General features: G+C 38.1%; 1 protein-coding gene across 1 annotated transcript in view; it reads left to right on the forward strand.

Annotated features, from left to right (window-relative positions):
• Positions 1-16,296, forward strand: part of LOC122802849 (vitamin K-dependent protein Z-like) — a 342,162-nt gene that overhangs the window by 59,277 nt on the left and 266,589 nt on the right. Inside the window, exon 3 of the mRNA XM_044072639.1 lies at positions 13,869-13,893. Coding sequence (XP_043928574.1) covers positions 13,869-13,893 — 25 coding nt within the window. The remainder of the gene's footprint in view (positions 1-13,868; positions 13,894-16,296) is intronic.

Below are 16,296 nucleotides of genomic sequence, written 5' to 3' on the forward strand. Positions count from 1 at the left end.
GCCCCCCTGCCCCCCACTCACATACAAATGAAATATAACAACTCTGAGATTGCACTACATTGAAGAAAATGCAATTCACGCCCACAGCATGCCTATATCTGCATGAACTGGACAGCATACCTCTCAACCTCTTGGAGCAAGAAATTTGGACAAGGTCATAAATAAAAGTGGGACAAAGGCCCAAAAATAGGGACAGTTTTTAAATATTGCTTTTACAGACTTAGAAAGTTGATTGAATAACAGGTCTTACATTAGCATGAATTTTCTTAGCATGAAGTCTGAAAGTCAAATGTCTGTCATTATTTATAACATCAATCTTTAATGATTTTTCACTAATTTGCCAGAAAACCACAAGTTTATGAAAAACAGATTAAAAATATGAGGCAAAAAATATGGACATTCTGAGAAAATCTGTACAGTTGAGAGGTATGCCAGCCAGTGAGGTGCGCAGGTATAAGATTGCCCATAAGCTTGCCATACATAACAGTGCTGTTTAAGTCGATTATTGTTGCAGTAGCATCCCTTTGTCAGTCTCTCACTCTTTTTGTGGTGTTTTGTTATGCCAGGGTGTGTTTTCTTCCCTTCCCTTTTTCCTAGCACTTACCTAGCTGGCAGGGCTTTAGTTGCCCATACTCTGAGGGAAGAAAATGCTAATGGTCTTTTGCCCTACTCACTGAGATTGTACAAATCTGCTGGTGGTTAGGACACATGGAAGATTTCCTTAAATTTGGAATCTGGTTGGCTGTCAAATCATTGATAAGACATAATCCATATAGCTTAGACTACTGCAACCGTGATTTATTCAAACATTTGCTGCTATGATAAGTTTACTTACACAACTATACTCTCTGATTATGCATCTTAGTCTTTTATGCTGCCTGTTGTGACACTCATCTTTGGATCGGTGCAGTATTTATAACTACTGGCAGTTAGCACAGAGGGTGAAGGCTGTGTGCTGTATACAAGGTTTGATTGTCTCAGTTCTTATTTGCCTGTTGTGTGAAGTAAGTGAGTAATTTGCTGCTATGGTGTTCGGCTTTGTCCATCATTCAAGGCTCGGAGGTGCGCTGTGGGTTTTTGGGTTGCAGTAGTTGTCTGCGTTTTCATTTGTGGTCGTGAGCTGCCTTTGGATGGTTGCTGGGGTGATCTTCAGTTGAGTGGTGCATTTCGTTGTTTTGCACCACGAGACATTCCCCTATGGTGGTGTTTGGCTGGTCAGGCCCTTTTCGCATGCTTGTGGAGTTATCAGTGAGATCTGCCTGGTGGGTTGCTGCCGCTCATGCGACTGTAGCATCGGCAGCTAATCCATAACAAAAAAAAAAAAAAAAAAAAAAATAGTGAAGTAAACTTTGAGGGAGGGTGTTGCGGGCCAGTTATGGGGTTGGGCTTTGCAATGTGTTTGGCCTGCATTGTCGGGCAGAATGTTCATGGGCATCAACTTTGGTTGGTGTCGGTGGTTTGCGGTTGCAAGCTTTTTCTTGGTGGCTGTTTTTGGTTGGTTTTGAAGTTGGCTCACTGTTTCGTGGGCCTTCCTCATGTCGTCCGAGTTATGTTCATTGTGGAGCATGGTCCATGCCTTGCTTTCGGTTTTGACTCTATTGGAGAGTGGGGGTCTGTGTCGGTGGGTGAGGCTGTTGGCAAGGTTGCTCAGTGGCTTGACTGCCTTGGCTATCTTGGTTTGCCTGGGGTTTGGAGCGTACAGTGGGTGTGTTCCCCCTGCTCTGTGGGCTGCATGTTCCTTCGGTTAGTGGTGAGCTGGAGGTGTTTAAGCCACAAAGGGCATTTCGGGGGTTTGGTGTTAAAATTGTCATCAGGTGCACCATGCATATGTGTGGTTTACTGATAAGTATCATGCCAGAGCTTCCGGAGGTGACTGGTTGAGGGTCTTTCATTGCCTTTTTTCAAAAAAGGGGAGGATGCGGAGGGTCCAGTTCACCTTGTACCTTTAGGGGCATTTCCATTGATGCAGCGGGCACTTTCAGTTCAGTCTTAGGGCACATGGTCCTCTTTTGCTTTGTTGAGGCTGTGGTTGGTTTTCCCGGGCTTTGAGTGAGTCGGTATGACTGTGATTCCTAACGTCTGGCATGCAATGAAGCAAATGTCTAGCTTGCAGAGTGAAAGGAAAATTTAAATGGGAAAAAATATTTGTAACTGAACAAACAAGGTAGGTTTTGCCTTACTGGTTCGGTTATTTATTGTTCCATATTTAAGCTGTTTAATTGTGTCAGTACATATGCCAGATTCCTTACAAAAAAAAAAAAAAAAAAGCACTATTTGCCTTTCTTTTGTTGTAGGCTTTAATGATACAAGGCACCACAAACATGAAACTGCAAACAGAGTGACTAGCCAGTGTTTCTCAAGGAGTTAATATCTTGATTGAACCTAAACAGCCAGCGATTGAATCAACTGCTCAGTTACTTTTAAAGCTGGTCTAAAAAGTCATTAAATTGATTTGAAAGTACACAAGTGATGTTCTCAGCAACTTGTCTGTCCATGGTCTCCTAACATACATTTTACTGTCAAGGTGCTGTATTATGCTAACATGGTGTATTAAGCAATCTTCTACCTATATAGTTTTACTATATCCCCATTTGTTTGGTTTTACTGCTGAAACTTTCCCAGAAACAAGAGTATTGAATCACGTATTCTAGTTTCTGCAGCCTACCAACAAATAAGATAAGCAGACAAACTGATGTGTATTAAAAACAGAAAGGTGCTCTGAATGCTTTTCTCAGCATCTCAACTGGGATGCAATATGTATGCACATTGTGGTGCATTGCACAATAAAGAACATTTTGTCACCACTCATATTTGCTGCTTGGCTACACTATTGCACAAGCAGAAAGATGGGGTCTGGGTTGTGCTAATGGGTTTAATCACCTTTCAGCATGTTATGTGATATAAGGGAAGGTCAAGTGTCATGCTAAACACACAACTGAACTGCACCTTATTGCAAGGAATAGTTCCTTTTTAACTTCAGAGAAGCCTCATAAATTTCACTATAGATATAAATGTGTTGTTATCTTGCCTTGAGAGCACATATATTCAGTTCAAGTTATATGTACAATCTTCTAAGCATTTTGAATGGAAACTATTATGGTCAAAGTCTTACATACTTAAGAGGTAGTACTGCATACATAGAAAGTTGAAAGCTAATATAGGCTCATGGAATCTTATTGAACAATAGTTTAATTGATGAAATATCCCTTGTGCTACTAAAATAAGTCAGTGTTGTGAAAATCAGCAGTGTCAGGCTGCCATCCTCACAGATTTTAATTGAATTGATGTCCATTCCATCTGTTAAGTATAAAGTGTTACAAAGTTTAGAGAAAAATCACAAAGCTGTTTATATTTTATAGACGATTGGGGGGATTCCATAGGAGAAGTTGAGTCACAACATTCAAGAGCACAGGAACGAGTACTTCATTGCTGAGCATAGGCGAGCTTTCAGGAACCAGGTCAAGGGGTGCTGGTTTTCTGCCATCTAAAGTTAAGACATTTAAAGTTTTAGAGTTAGACTATTCTCTACGGTAATTAAGTTATTGCACATCCAGAACTGGGTAGTTAGTGGGCTAAGGTGATATGCTACAGTTGTCAGGGTCCTGGGTGTGAGACTTAATGCTAGTTGTTTTGACTGGGTGTCGAACTGAGTTCAAGAGGTTATAATCTGTGGTTTTGTTGTGGTTATAGGTTGTGAGTCCATTCAGGTTGAGCCATGATTTCAGCTTTGAAGGAAGCAGGTTAAAAGGGTATGTATTCTGTTGGAATGGATGTTCTGGTGGTACAGTGGGGTCACGGTAATTCTACTTTAGTTTCATTAGGGTGTGTTTCACTGATGGTATGGCAAGGTGGGTTTATGAAGGGATCCTAAGGAGCTTTATAGATGATGGGTACACCGAATGATGTTTGGCTTGACCCTATCCCTTTATGTGAAGTGGTGAGTTGAACAATTTTGGGTAGAAGGGGGGGGGGGCAGCCTGGTCAGGCTGGTTGGTGGAGAAAAGGGATAGGCTTGCCCTCTTCTGCTCCTCCTCTGGTGTCTGGATGTTCATTTCAAGGATCTGTGGAAAGGAAAATGAGTAGTTGGAGGAAACTTGCTGAATAGATATGCAAGCTGAGGTAAGGATGCTGCTTGTTTGGTGGAAGGTAACTTAATGAATGGTGTATGAAGTGAGATGGGATGTTGCTTCATAAGTAAAGTAAGTGAGCAGAGGTATGGACCCTGCTTATTGGGCAGGGTGAGTAGGTACACTGCCCTGATTAGCATTATAAGGATGGTGCTTCATAAGTAAAGTAAGCGAGCAGGGGTATGGACGCTGCTTACTGGGGCAGGGGGAGTAGGTACGCTGCACTGATTAACATTCCAAGGATGTTATGCTGTGTTTAAAAGCAATTATATTATGAATAGTTCTAATTAATGAATTGGTGAACAAAGCTATGTTATGAAATTTAATAAAGGTCATCAAATGTCATTTGGTGTGATGTGTTTATTGAACGGGGGCCGGAACAAATGAAGTTCGGCAACAAACCAAGTTATTCCAGGACATCTTCATGGGGGGTTAGGTTGTTATTATGGGGAGCTAAGTGGGTTAGGGAGGTGATAGGGTTAAGTGGAGGCAGGGATGGTTGGGAGGAAATGAGATAGGGATGGGGAGCGGCTTAAGGGGTTTAATCTAGTGTAGCTGGGTAAAGCAAGCATATTTTGGCGTGAACTTGTGGTGGGTTATTGGGTTTAGGGCCATTTATCATTTGGGGTAGGCAGAGAAGAGGGATAGGCTTGCCCTCTTCTGTTCCCTCTCTGGTGTCTGGATGTTCATTTCAAGGATCTGTGGAAAGGAAAATGAGTAGTTGAAGGAAGCTTGCTGAATAGATAAGCAAGCTGAGGTAAGGATGCTGCATATTTGTTGGAAGGTAACTTAATGAATGGTGAATGAAGTGAGTTGGGACGCTGTTTCATAAGTAAAGTAAGCAAGCAGAGGTATTGTCCCTGTTTGTTGGGCAGGGTGAGTAAGTACACTGCCCTGATTAGCATTATAAGGATGGTGCTTCATAAGTAAAGTAAGCGAGCAGAGGTATGGATGCTCCTTGCTGGGGCAGGGGGAGTAGGTACGCTGCCCTGATTAACATTACAAGGATGTTATGCTGTGTTTAGAAGCAATTATATTATGAAGAGTTCTAATTAATGAATTGGTGAACAAAGCTATGTTATGAAATTTAATAAAGGTCGCCAAATGTCATTTGGTGTGATGTGTTTATTGAAGGGGACCGTGACAATTGTATTTATCTTTATTGCCTATAATATTGATTATGCTCTGATTTTCTACTTAAATGATAGATCTGAGAAGACAAGTTATTGAACTATGACTTAGATATATATATATATATATATATATATATATATATATATATATATATATATATATATATATATATATATATATGTGTGTGTGTGTGTGTGTGTGTGTGTGTGTGTATAGTTATTTGTGTATTATTTTATTGTCTACCAGAATTTAGAATTGTAAAATTATGTTGTCTGTTCTACTAAATGCTGCACAGGAGTTTTTCTTCCTATCCGAAGTCTCCTGTGGAAGTGGTCTAGTATTTAATATAAATAAATAAAGCACAGAACCAGATGCTACCTTTACAGATAACATCTGATTATAAAATACATAAACATGTATATATAACATTTGCAAGTTAAAACGTATGTGCTACATAATGCAGGAGAACCAAGCATAAATAGGTACAAAGCTTACACCCATTGCTGTCCATTTGTGTGCAAAAAACAGTTATCCTTAAAATAAATACATAAATAAATAAAAAAAAAAATTTTGTAAGTACCTATTTAACTAATCCGAACAAAAAATCATGGAATTCATCAGAGTAAAGACCAGAAGATAAACATTTTCTGCTACTTCAATCCCTTTATTGCTATGGATACTGGTATATAAAGATTTATCAAATACACTTGAGACACATTAGAAAGTTTTATCCTATTATTCTCTCATAAGAAATTAGCAGTACCTTTGACCCTTGCAGGAATGTATGATTATAGCAATAACCCACGCCTGGGTGTGGGTAATGCTAAATTTACCCACGGTTGGCGTGGTTTGGTCCCGAGGGCGAAGCCCGAGGACCAAACAAAGCCAACCGTGGTAAATTTAGCATTACCCACACCCAGAAGTGGTTATTGCTATTATATACGACATTATTTAAGAAAAGAAACTGTTACTTTTCTTAAATAATGGCATAGTATAATGCCTGTTTACTGCCCTTCCGCAGATGTCTTGGCATCCGGCAGTTCTGATGTACTGGCGCCTGCGCAGTACATCAGAGTTGGGCAAAAGCAACGGAGAAAGCAAGATCTCCGTTGCTTTTTAGTGTCTCGCTATGTTAAATGAGTTTAACATAGCGAGACAGTTTTAAAATAAGCAACGGACATCTCCGTTGCTTATTTTAAAACTGTCTCGCTATGTTAAACTCATTTAACATAGCGAGACACTAAAAAAAGCAACGGAGATCTTGCTTTCTCCGTTGCTTTTTTTTTAAACACTGCCTCGCTATGTTAAATGGGTTTAACATGAGACAGTTTAAAATAAGCAACGGAGATCTCCCTTGCTTATTTTAGCTGTCTCGCCATGTTAAACCCATTTAACATAGCGAGACAGTGTTTAAAAAAAACGAGTTATACTAATGGAAAAAAGTCCGGGCGACCGGACCTTTTTCCATTAGTATAACTCGATTTACAACGGGCACGCTGGCCAATCAGCGTGCACGTTTTGGGGGGATCATGGTATAATAAAGGTGTTTTAAATATCTGGCAAAAATTCAGCTCAAGGTTCCAACAATGCAATTCCATCAGAGACAGTTGGACTAACAGTTGTTGGTAAAATATTGTTGTTACATTGGGTAAAAATAAATAATCTGGAATCTGGAATGTTCCTAGGTTAATAATACTCCTTGTAATGCATCTATTACTCAAACATCTCTTTTTAAACACTTTTGCAGGCTCTAAAAAAAAATGGTACGCATTTGCATCTGATAACTTTCATACACCTTTTTCTCATGCTTCACTTCTGCCACTAAACCACACCACCTCCTTTATCAGCATGATTGATTTTCAAATCATTCTGTTTACTTAAAGATCTTAATGTCTTCAACTCAGACTCAAATTATATAAATACTTTTTGAATATACTCTGTTGGTTGTTATACCAGTACTTTATTTATGCATTTATTTATTTATTTTATTTTCCATTTGTTTTCTGGGTTAGTCTGATTGGACACAAGGTGACCGTTTTCAGTGGAAGCCCAGGGAGAAAAGCTCCAAATAAATAGTAAAAAAATTATAAAGAATAATAAAAATAATACAAAAAATATATAAACATAGCTATTTTGTACAAAGTGCATAGAACATATAAAAGGAGTAAAAAAATCAGAGTTTTACAATTGATGCAGAATACAGTGGCCAGAATATTGAGAAACAATTAAACAAGATATTATGCAACAAATATAGAATTGCTTGAACATGAATTCAAAAAGAAGTTTCCATAGACAAACAGGGTCATAAACTAGAAATCATAACAATAAAGGTGGCCTAAACACCTGGTTCACAGAACTATGCACTAAGTGAAACCGCACAGTACACTTGTGATCTAGACATGTTGAAAGTCAGGAAGAGGTGACATTAGTCTGGTTCTGTACAGGAACATATCGAAGTTTTGAATAGGAGATCATTTAGTAGGGATTTGAAAATATGTTTACTATTTAGACATCTAATGTCAGGGGGTAGAGAGTTCCAGGTCTTAGCAACTGCATAGGAATAAAAAGATTGGCCTGAGCTATGTAAGCAATTGGTAACAGTCAGTAGGGCGGTATTGGAAGATCTTAGTTGATGCGCAGTATTATGGAAGGTGAGCAGACCAGAGATGCCAGGTATTTTATTTGGTTGGTATAGCAGTTGATGGGTTAGTAGAAGTTGAATTTATTTTAGTAGGTTAGGGAGTTCTTACCATCCTAATTGTCTTAGGGAGAGGCAGTGCTGAGAAGGAAACTTAGCATTAGTTGCAAATTTTTAGATTTTATTGTAGCAGGTAGATAGTTTCAGAAAGTCAGATTTGTTTAGGTTACTTAGAACTGGGGAAGCATATAGTAAGGTGGAGAGTAGATGGGCATGAGAGATAGTGATTTGGGATTCCTGTATGAGGAACTCTTGCAGTGGTAGAGTGAACCTATTTTTTTATGAACTTTGGCAATTGTTAGTGCTATATGTTTATCGAATTTTAGGTTTTTGTCAATAGTTATGCCTAATAGATTGGCTTGAGTTACTGGTGTGATAAGGGTATTGTTAGAGGATGTTACTGAGAATGGCAAGGTAGGGGTGGAAGGTTTGGATGAGTGGAAGATCATGAGTTGGGTCTTAGATGGGTTTAGTATGAGTTGGGAGGAATTTAGCCATGTTTCTATAGTAGTGAAGACTTCCTGAGTTCTATCTTGGAGTAATTGTAGAGAGGGGGCTGAGCAAATAATGGTGGTGTCATCAGCATACTGTACTATAGTAGTTTGTTGGGTAGGCGAGGTGAGGTTATTGGTAAAGGTGGAAAATAGTAAAGGACCAAGAATGGATCCTTGCAGAACACCTTGTCCAACTGGGAGGAGAGGGGAGAGAGAGTTATGCCATTTAACAGCTTGTTGCCAGAGGGACAGATAATTTTTAAACCACAGTAGAGAGGAATTATCCAGACTGAGCTCAGAGAGAGTCGATAGTAATTTGCAGTGGGATACCGTGTCAAATGCCTTTGACAGATCTAGGAAGACAATAGATACTAAGTTACCAAGATTTCTTTGTTGGTTGACATGGTCAGTAAAGGATATAAGGGCAGAGGTGGTACAATGGTTTGGCCATAATCCATGTTGGGAATTTGCTAGCAGGTTATATTAAAGAAGATGATTCAGTAGTTGGGTGTGTACACATTTTTCAAAGATTTTTGATAGGGGAGATAGCATAGTTATGGGGCGATAATTACTAAGTTTTGTCGAGGAAGCACCTTTGTGTAGGGGGACGACATAAGAAATTTTCCAGAGAGAGAGGACAATGTGTTCAGCTATGGATCTATTAATGAGTATAGAAATAGGGTAGGCAATGGCAGAGGCAGAAATCCTGAGGTAATCAGCAGGGAGTTTATCAGCAGCGAGAGTGGTGGGTTTCAATCTGGCAAGGAGTTTAGGAATTCGTTCAGTTGGAACTGGTTTAAGAGAGAATTGGCAGTTCATCTTACGGTGACAGTTTTTGTATTTTGGGGGTATTTGTAGTAGTAGTAGTGGGGAAATATTTGAATAACTTTTGGATGGAGAAGGTGAAATAGTCATTAAACTGGGTGGCAATATCATTGTTATCACCTTCAGTGTTAGGGGTTGGAGAGGTGATTTTGCCTGGTTGGAGAATGTGACTGATTGCAGACCACAATATTTGTGGATTGTTGTAGTGAGTTTTTTGTACCTGGATATAATAACTTTTTTTGTCATTACGTATTTTTTTTTTGCTTTGTTTCTGAGCTCTAGGAAGCATTGTCGATTTGTACTTGTTTTGTTGTTACGCCAGGTTGCCCAAGCTATGTCTCATTGTTTGAGCAGGGATCTTATGACCTTTGACATTCAGGGGGCTGGGTTGGTTTTAGTACAAATTATGCATTGTGGGGCGATAAGATTAAGGATACCTAAGAAGGTAGTATTAAAGTACTCCATGGCTTCATCTAATGGTAGAGTTTTAAGAAATTACCAGTTTATTTTTTTTAAGGTGTTGATGAATTGGTCTTTTAGGAAATATTTGGAAGTATGGATAGAAAGTAGGATGGGGCTTTTTATGAGTATTTTGTGCTGTCTTAGTATGAACGTGGGTAGGTGATCACTGAGAGAGTTGGGTAACATACCAGATATATTGGCAGATGAAGGCTTGTTGGTTAGGATCCAGTCTAATATGGATTCCTTATTGTTTGATTTGTCTATACGGATGGGGGTTTGGATAAGCTGTGTGAAGTTGAAGTTAAATAGGTTTAAGTGGTACTTAGTGGGGGGATGCTGTGATAGAGGCCCAATCAGTATTGAAGTCCCTCAGGATAAGTGTCTCCTGAGGGAGAGCATTAGAAGTCCAAAGTAAAGTGGACTCTTGAGTGGCAATTTTGTTGCCTGGTGGTACGTAGACACCTATAATGTTGAGTTGTTTCTGCTGGTTTAATTTTATATTTGCAAATAGGGTTTCTGCATGGCCAGAAGTGGGGATATCTTTATGTATTTGTTGGAGAATAAGGTTGTGCCTGTAAAGTAGGGCAACACCCCCACCTCTTTTAGCTATTTGATCACATCTAAGGATGTTGTAACCAGGTAGGCCTATTGTGGTATCTTTGACGTGGGGCTTGAGCCAGGTCTCTGTTAGGAGTACAATGTCAGGGTTATATGCAGCTCTTCAATTTTATTCATGATGCTGTAGATGTTTATAGTAAGTATTTTGAGGTCAGAGGATTTTTGCTTGCAAGGGATATTAGGTCCATGTAGGTTTGTAGCAGTGGGTATAGTAGTGGAGGGTCCTGGGTTAGGGTGGATGTCAGGTAGTAGCAGTTGTCAGCATGTATAGCTAACTGGCAATCATATGGTGTATGAGTAAATTAGGTAGTTTTTTTATAATTAGATTCTTTGTAGGTGTGCTTGGTGAGCTCAGAGGGGGTGTGCTTGAAGATGGTAGGTGAAATATATATGCGATTATAGTGATCAGTGTTTGAACAGGTTAGCATGGGAGAGTTTAGGTGATTGTGGTTAGTGATAGTGCAGTGGTAGGAAGTTAGATGGTAGCTTAGGGAGAGGAGAAGTGCTAAGAAAACAGAATGTGCAAGCATGGTAAGAGTTGAAGGAGATGGTGGTAGTATATGGTTAAGTTAAGTTATCTAGTTTTGGAGTTAATGGAGGAAGAAAGGATAGGGTGATGTGGCAGAGCACCACAGAACAAATTATCAAGCAAGTAGTGAAAGGAAAGAGAGAGGGGAGTGGTTGGAGGATAATGTGATTGGCCGGTTGGGAGGTGAGAGGGAAGTCAGTTGATTTTGGTTATGAATACATTGGGTTATAGGCAGGGTGTGTGGGATAAGGGGGCGGGGTGGGAAGTGAACAGAGCAGGCTGAATCAACTCCACAAGGTAGGGAACTCCACAAAGAACTGAAACAGTGAACTAGAGTAGGTAAGGTACTGGTTAAAGTGTGATTATATTTAACTGTGACTGGCAACAGCACAGCAACTTTTATGGGGAGTAGCTAACAGTAAATCAGGAGGAAGGTCAGGTTCGACTGTTAATTAAGGGATGCTGTTAATTTTAAGTCAGTTCTGAAGAAAACAAAGGGGGGTCTATGGCAGTCCTTAGCGTCTGTGTGCACTACTCAGAACAAAAGTAAGATACTGTAATATAAAAAACACCCACAGATTTTAATAACTAGCGCAACTCTTTGGTGGAAGATGATGGGGCAGGTAGTAGAGCACAGCAGCTTTAGATTGCAGAGTACAGTCCAGAGGGAAAGGCAAAGCAGTAGAGTTGTATTTACAGTAAAAAATGCAGCACATATATTTAAACACTGTAAAAGGGAGCAGATATACAGACATTAGAGTGAAGTGAGTAGAATCTGTGCAAATGGGGAGTGGACAGTATTAAGCAGAGCAGAAAATACTGGGTAATAAATACAGAGACTTAAGTTAGTCATGCAATAGTGAAATAAAAACAGTATTTAGCTTTCTTTTATCAACTGGTACATTAAGGAATATTTAAAACACACCAGTGTAGTCCCAGTTACAGAATAGTTCATCAGAAATGCCTAGCAGTAGTTAGATAATGTGTTAGACAGTGATTATATTTCTTTATATGTAGTTCAATGGTATTTCAGCATCATATAGCTCCGTTATAGATGTAAAGTATTCATATCTTCCCATACAAGCATTAGCTAGAGATGGTAACTTATTGGCATCATTCCAAACTCATTTTAGGTCGAAATGGTTCAGAAAAACATTACAGCAGCTTTACAGTAGCAGAAATATCAGGCAAAATGTTAATATAACACTAGTAGTTTTCTGCAGGGTCACCATATAAACAGTACACAAGTAGCTTCTGTTACAAGTCAAAAAGCTAGATGATATTGCAGTTATATTCAGTAAATTAGGTTCAATAATTGAATTTCAGTACTTAAATTAAGCAGCCTACAAAACACTTTTGGATCCTAAGCAACCTGAATAATAATCCTTTATTCAGTAATGATTTGACATCTTCAGTAATTACATTATTAGACAAATGATCAAATCAGAATTAACATTTCCAGTCATTATTTCAGCAAGTCCTTCAGCATTAACATTTTTTCTCTAACCACAATGTTTCCTGCTTTCCTTCTTAAACTTAAAGGGCCAGTAGATGAATTAACAATAATTTCCCTTTTATTCATAAGTGAAGACTCCACTGAATGCACTTCAGTATCAGTATCCATATTAGAAGAAATGTCTGGGATGGATTCACCATTTCTTAGAACAGGGCCAGTCCCACTCTGCTTGTGCATTTAGATATCATTCCATCCCACTGCACAAACATTTCTTTTTTTTTTTTTTTTGCAAAAGCTGCTACTTTATTATAATCACCTGCATCTGTCTTCAGCTTTCTCTCTTTCTTTACTCTAAACTCCCCATCCAAGTCATCTATAGTTTTTTTTTTTAACTATTAATAAGGATTCTGAAAATAAGCATCATTTGAAAAATATAGGGCCTGGCTAAAACAGTTGTTACACAGATATTTAGTTCAGTCAGACTGTCCTCATAAAACAGAATAATTAATGATGCACTAAAGGCCACTTACTTAAAATGAAGGATTGTGCATAACAATATAAACGCTTAGCCCTATGGGAACCATTTGATGCTCCTAATAACCTTTCACAGAATGAAGATGCAAAACTGTCAAGCATAGTTTTTACTATGCTGAGTCAAAAGTAAAAATACATTTTCTAGCTTCAGATCATTATTGCTTGTTCAAGGCTACTGATTTGGTCATGTTTGAAGATTTATGTGAATAATGCCCTGTCCAATAAAACATTTTGCTGTGAACTTGTTGGTGTGAGACTCTCCTCTGGATTTTATATTTGGGCTTCCATCTACCTTTTTCTGAGTTCATGCATCCATTGATTTACACACACACACACACACACACACACACACACACACACACACACACACACGTGGGGTGTGTGTGTGTGTGTGTGTGTGGTGTGTGTGTATGTATGTATGTTTGTTTTGCTGCAGATTTTACCTTTATACTTGCTGAATGTAACTTATATATAATACTGGTAACAGAATGACCAGGCTCCTTACATTTTCTCTAAATAGCCCCTTATGACATGTTATACAGCAGTTGCTCACTACTTCATTACTTAATGTGTCAATGATCTCCAATCTTTGTATTGTGATTATTATATAGCATTTACTGCTATAGTACCCATCAGTATTCCAGATGAGCCCTGCAGTAGCCTCTCTACATTTTATTTCAAATATGTCCTTTTTGGATTTATGCATGCTTATGGCTTCCCAGTTTTCCAGTGTGTGTATTTTGTAAAGCAAGACATAATAGCTCAAGAAGCCAGAGGAAACAAGATTAAACTGACCCTTACTTCATTTTGAAGTAGACTCCATGTAAAGCTCAAATTAAAATAGTGCTGATTTTCCAGCTTGCAACTAGATATCAATCGGCTTCACTCTCAGTAAATAAATATGTCTTTGTGGTATTGTAAATAAATATGCTAATGTGTTTGTTTATTATTTACTTACTTGTTTATTAACTGATTTATTTATTCATTGCAGGACATATTTTGGGCAAGTTACTATGGTAAGTAAAACTTGTATTTTACTACTGTGAAATGAAAATGCTCAGTATTTATAGTTACTTATTGAAAAAAGATATTATGTAAAATTGCTTACACAACTACAGTTTGCAAACCTTAAAAATGTACTCTCTACAGCAAAAGAAGCATACTTATGATTGCAAACAGTAAGTACCTAATGTGTCTTTTTTTTATTTATTTTCATTGTTACGGCAACAATAACCATTACAATAAGTATATGTAGTGTGATAAGTTTCTGATATTCTTCCCTTTTCTTTTAATAATATGGTAAGTCAGCTATGTTTGTCTCTAGCTACTACCAGCTTTACATGAATCAGTAACTTCTTGCCCTTCAAATCCCCTTCATCTACTCTTCTCCATGCATCTGTCATTCCTTTATCTGACAGCTCCTTCCCTGGTTTTATTATATTCCCTACCCATACTTTCAACTTCTGCAGTATTTCTACATTTCCTTGCTCTAATTGTTTTCTAGCTTGCCATCTGTTGCATGTTACATAGTCTATAATTATCTTTCAGTTTAATCAACTGCCCACCCCTATAATGTTTCTCATCACCCTGCACATCTTATTTTAGTGTCAGCTCCTTCTCATAAAAAAATTTCTTGCTTTATTAATCCTTAACACTTTTCACTTGGTTGTTTTTCAATGTCCATCACATGAAAGTATTGTGCACCACCTCTGCTCCAAATCTAAAGCAGTTTGTTTCCTGTCTACAACCTAACTTGTTCATCATAGCAGGAGTCGTGTAAAAAGGGATGCAATAGTATATTCATCATTTCTCCTACTGCATTAGCCGTAAGACTACATGAGCTATGCCTTTCCAAAGACACATTACACTTCCACTCTGCCTGCTGACTGGGTGCCCCTGGGGAGGAAAATATCAGCAGAGTCGAAAATATTCAACACTTTCTTGCAACATTGTGATGAAGCAGCTCAAAGACTTCGAAAGATTGCAGCTAGCCTTTCAGCAACTTTCAGGCAGATAAATGGGATCCTTCTGCATAGAAAATATTTATTTTAATGTGTTATATATATATATATATATATATATCTATATATATCTATATCTATATATATATATATATATATATATATATATATATATATATATATATATATATGTATATATATCCATCCATCCTCGACCCCTTTTCCCATTTTGCACATGGGGTCAGGGTGTTACTATTGCAGTGACAATCATCTCAAGCCAAGGTTTCCTCCACCAGGTGGCTAGCCCTGCTGCAGTAATTCATTCGTACTACTCACTCATGCACACACTCTCACATATGGCCAATGTAGAGTGTCCAATCCACCTACTGCATGTCTTTGGAGTGTGGAAGGAAACCGGAGAACCCAGAGGAAAGCTACGTGACCTCAGGGATGACATGCGGACTCCACACAGAAGGCACAACAGCCAGGAATCGAACTGGAGAACCTCTTGCTGTGAGGTGACAAAGCTAACTGCTGCATCACCATGGCTATATATATATATATATATATATATATATATATATATATATATATATATATATATAGATATATATATATATATATATATATATATATATATCGAGAGAGAGAGAGAGAGAGATTTTATATATATATATATATATATATATATAAATATATATATAGATAGATACAAATCTATCTATCTATCTATATATATATATATATATATATATATATATATATATATATATATATATATGTATAGATACAAATCTCTCTCTCTCTCTCTCTATATATATATATATATATATGGGTTCCTATCAGTTCACCGACAGTTCAGAACAGCGACACTCACATCTTCGACACCACATCATCGACAGTTCATAACATCGACGATTCAGGTAAGCGATCTTCCCCCTTACAGGACCCATGGTAGCACTCGTTTCTCTGTTGCAACGCGTAAGGTTTACGTGATTCTTTACAATTTACCCTGACAGCGTTGTCCTTACCTTCGTAACAGAGAAACGAGTGCTACCATGGGTCCTGTAAGGGGGAAGATCGCTTACCTGAATCATCGATGTTATGAACTGTCGATGATGTGGTGTCGAAGATGTGAGTGTCGCTGTTCTGAACTGTCGGTGAACTGATAGGAACCCATATATATATATATATATATATATATATATATATATATATATATATATATATAATACACACATATATACACACACACACACACACACACACACACACACACACACACATTTCTGACAGACCAATTTTATGTTTAAGGAGCTTCTGACAGAATGTAGTGTACTGCTTGTGCATTACTGTCTTTTAAGGAATTTGTCTGAATGTGAAGTGTGCTGCTTGTGTAGATTTTTGACAACTTACCTTCCAGCCTACTCATTCCAACAATAGAATTTGGTCAAAGCA

The sequence above is a fragment of the Protopterus annectens genome, chromosome 5.part0 (genome assembly GCF_019279795.1).
Source record: "Protopterus annectens isolate FY-2018-M chromosome 5.part0, PAN1.0, whole genome shotgun sequence".
In the NCBI taxonomy this organism is placed as follows: domain Eukaryota; kingdom Metazoa; phylum Chordata; order Ceratodontiformes; family Protopteridae; genus Protopterus; species Protopterus annectens.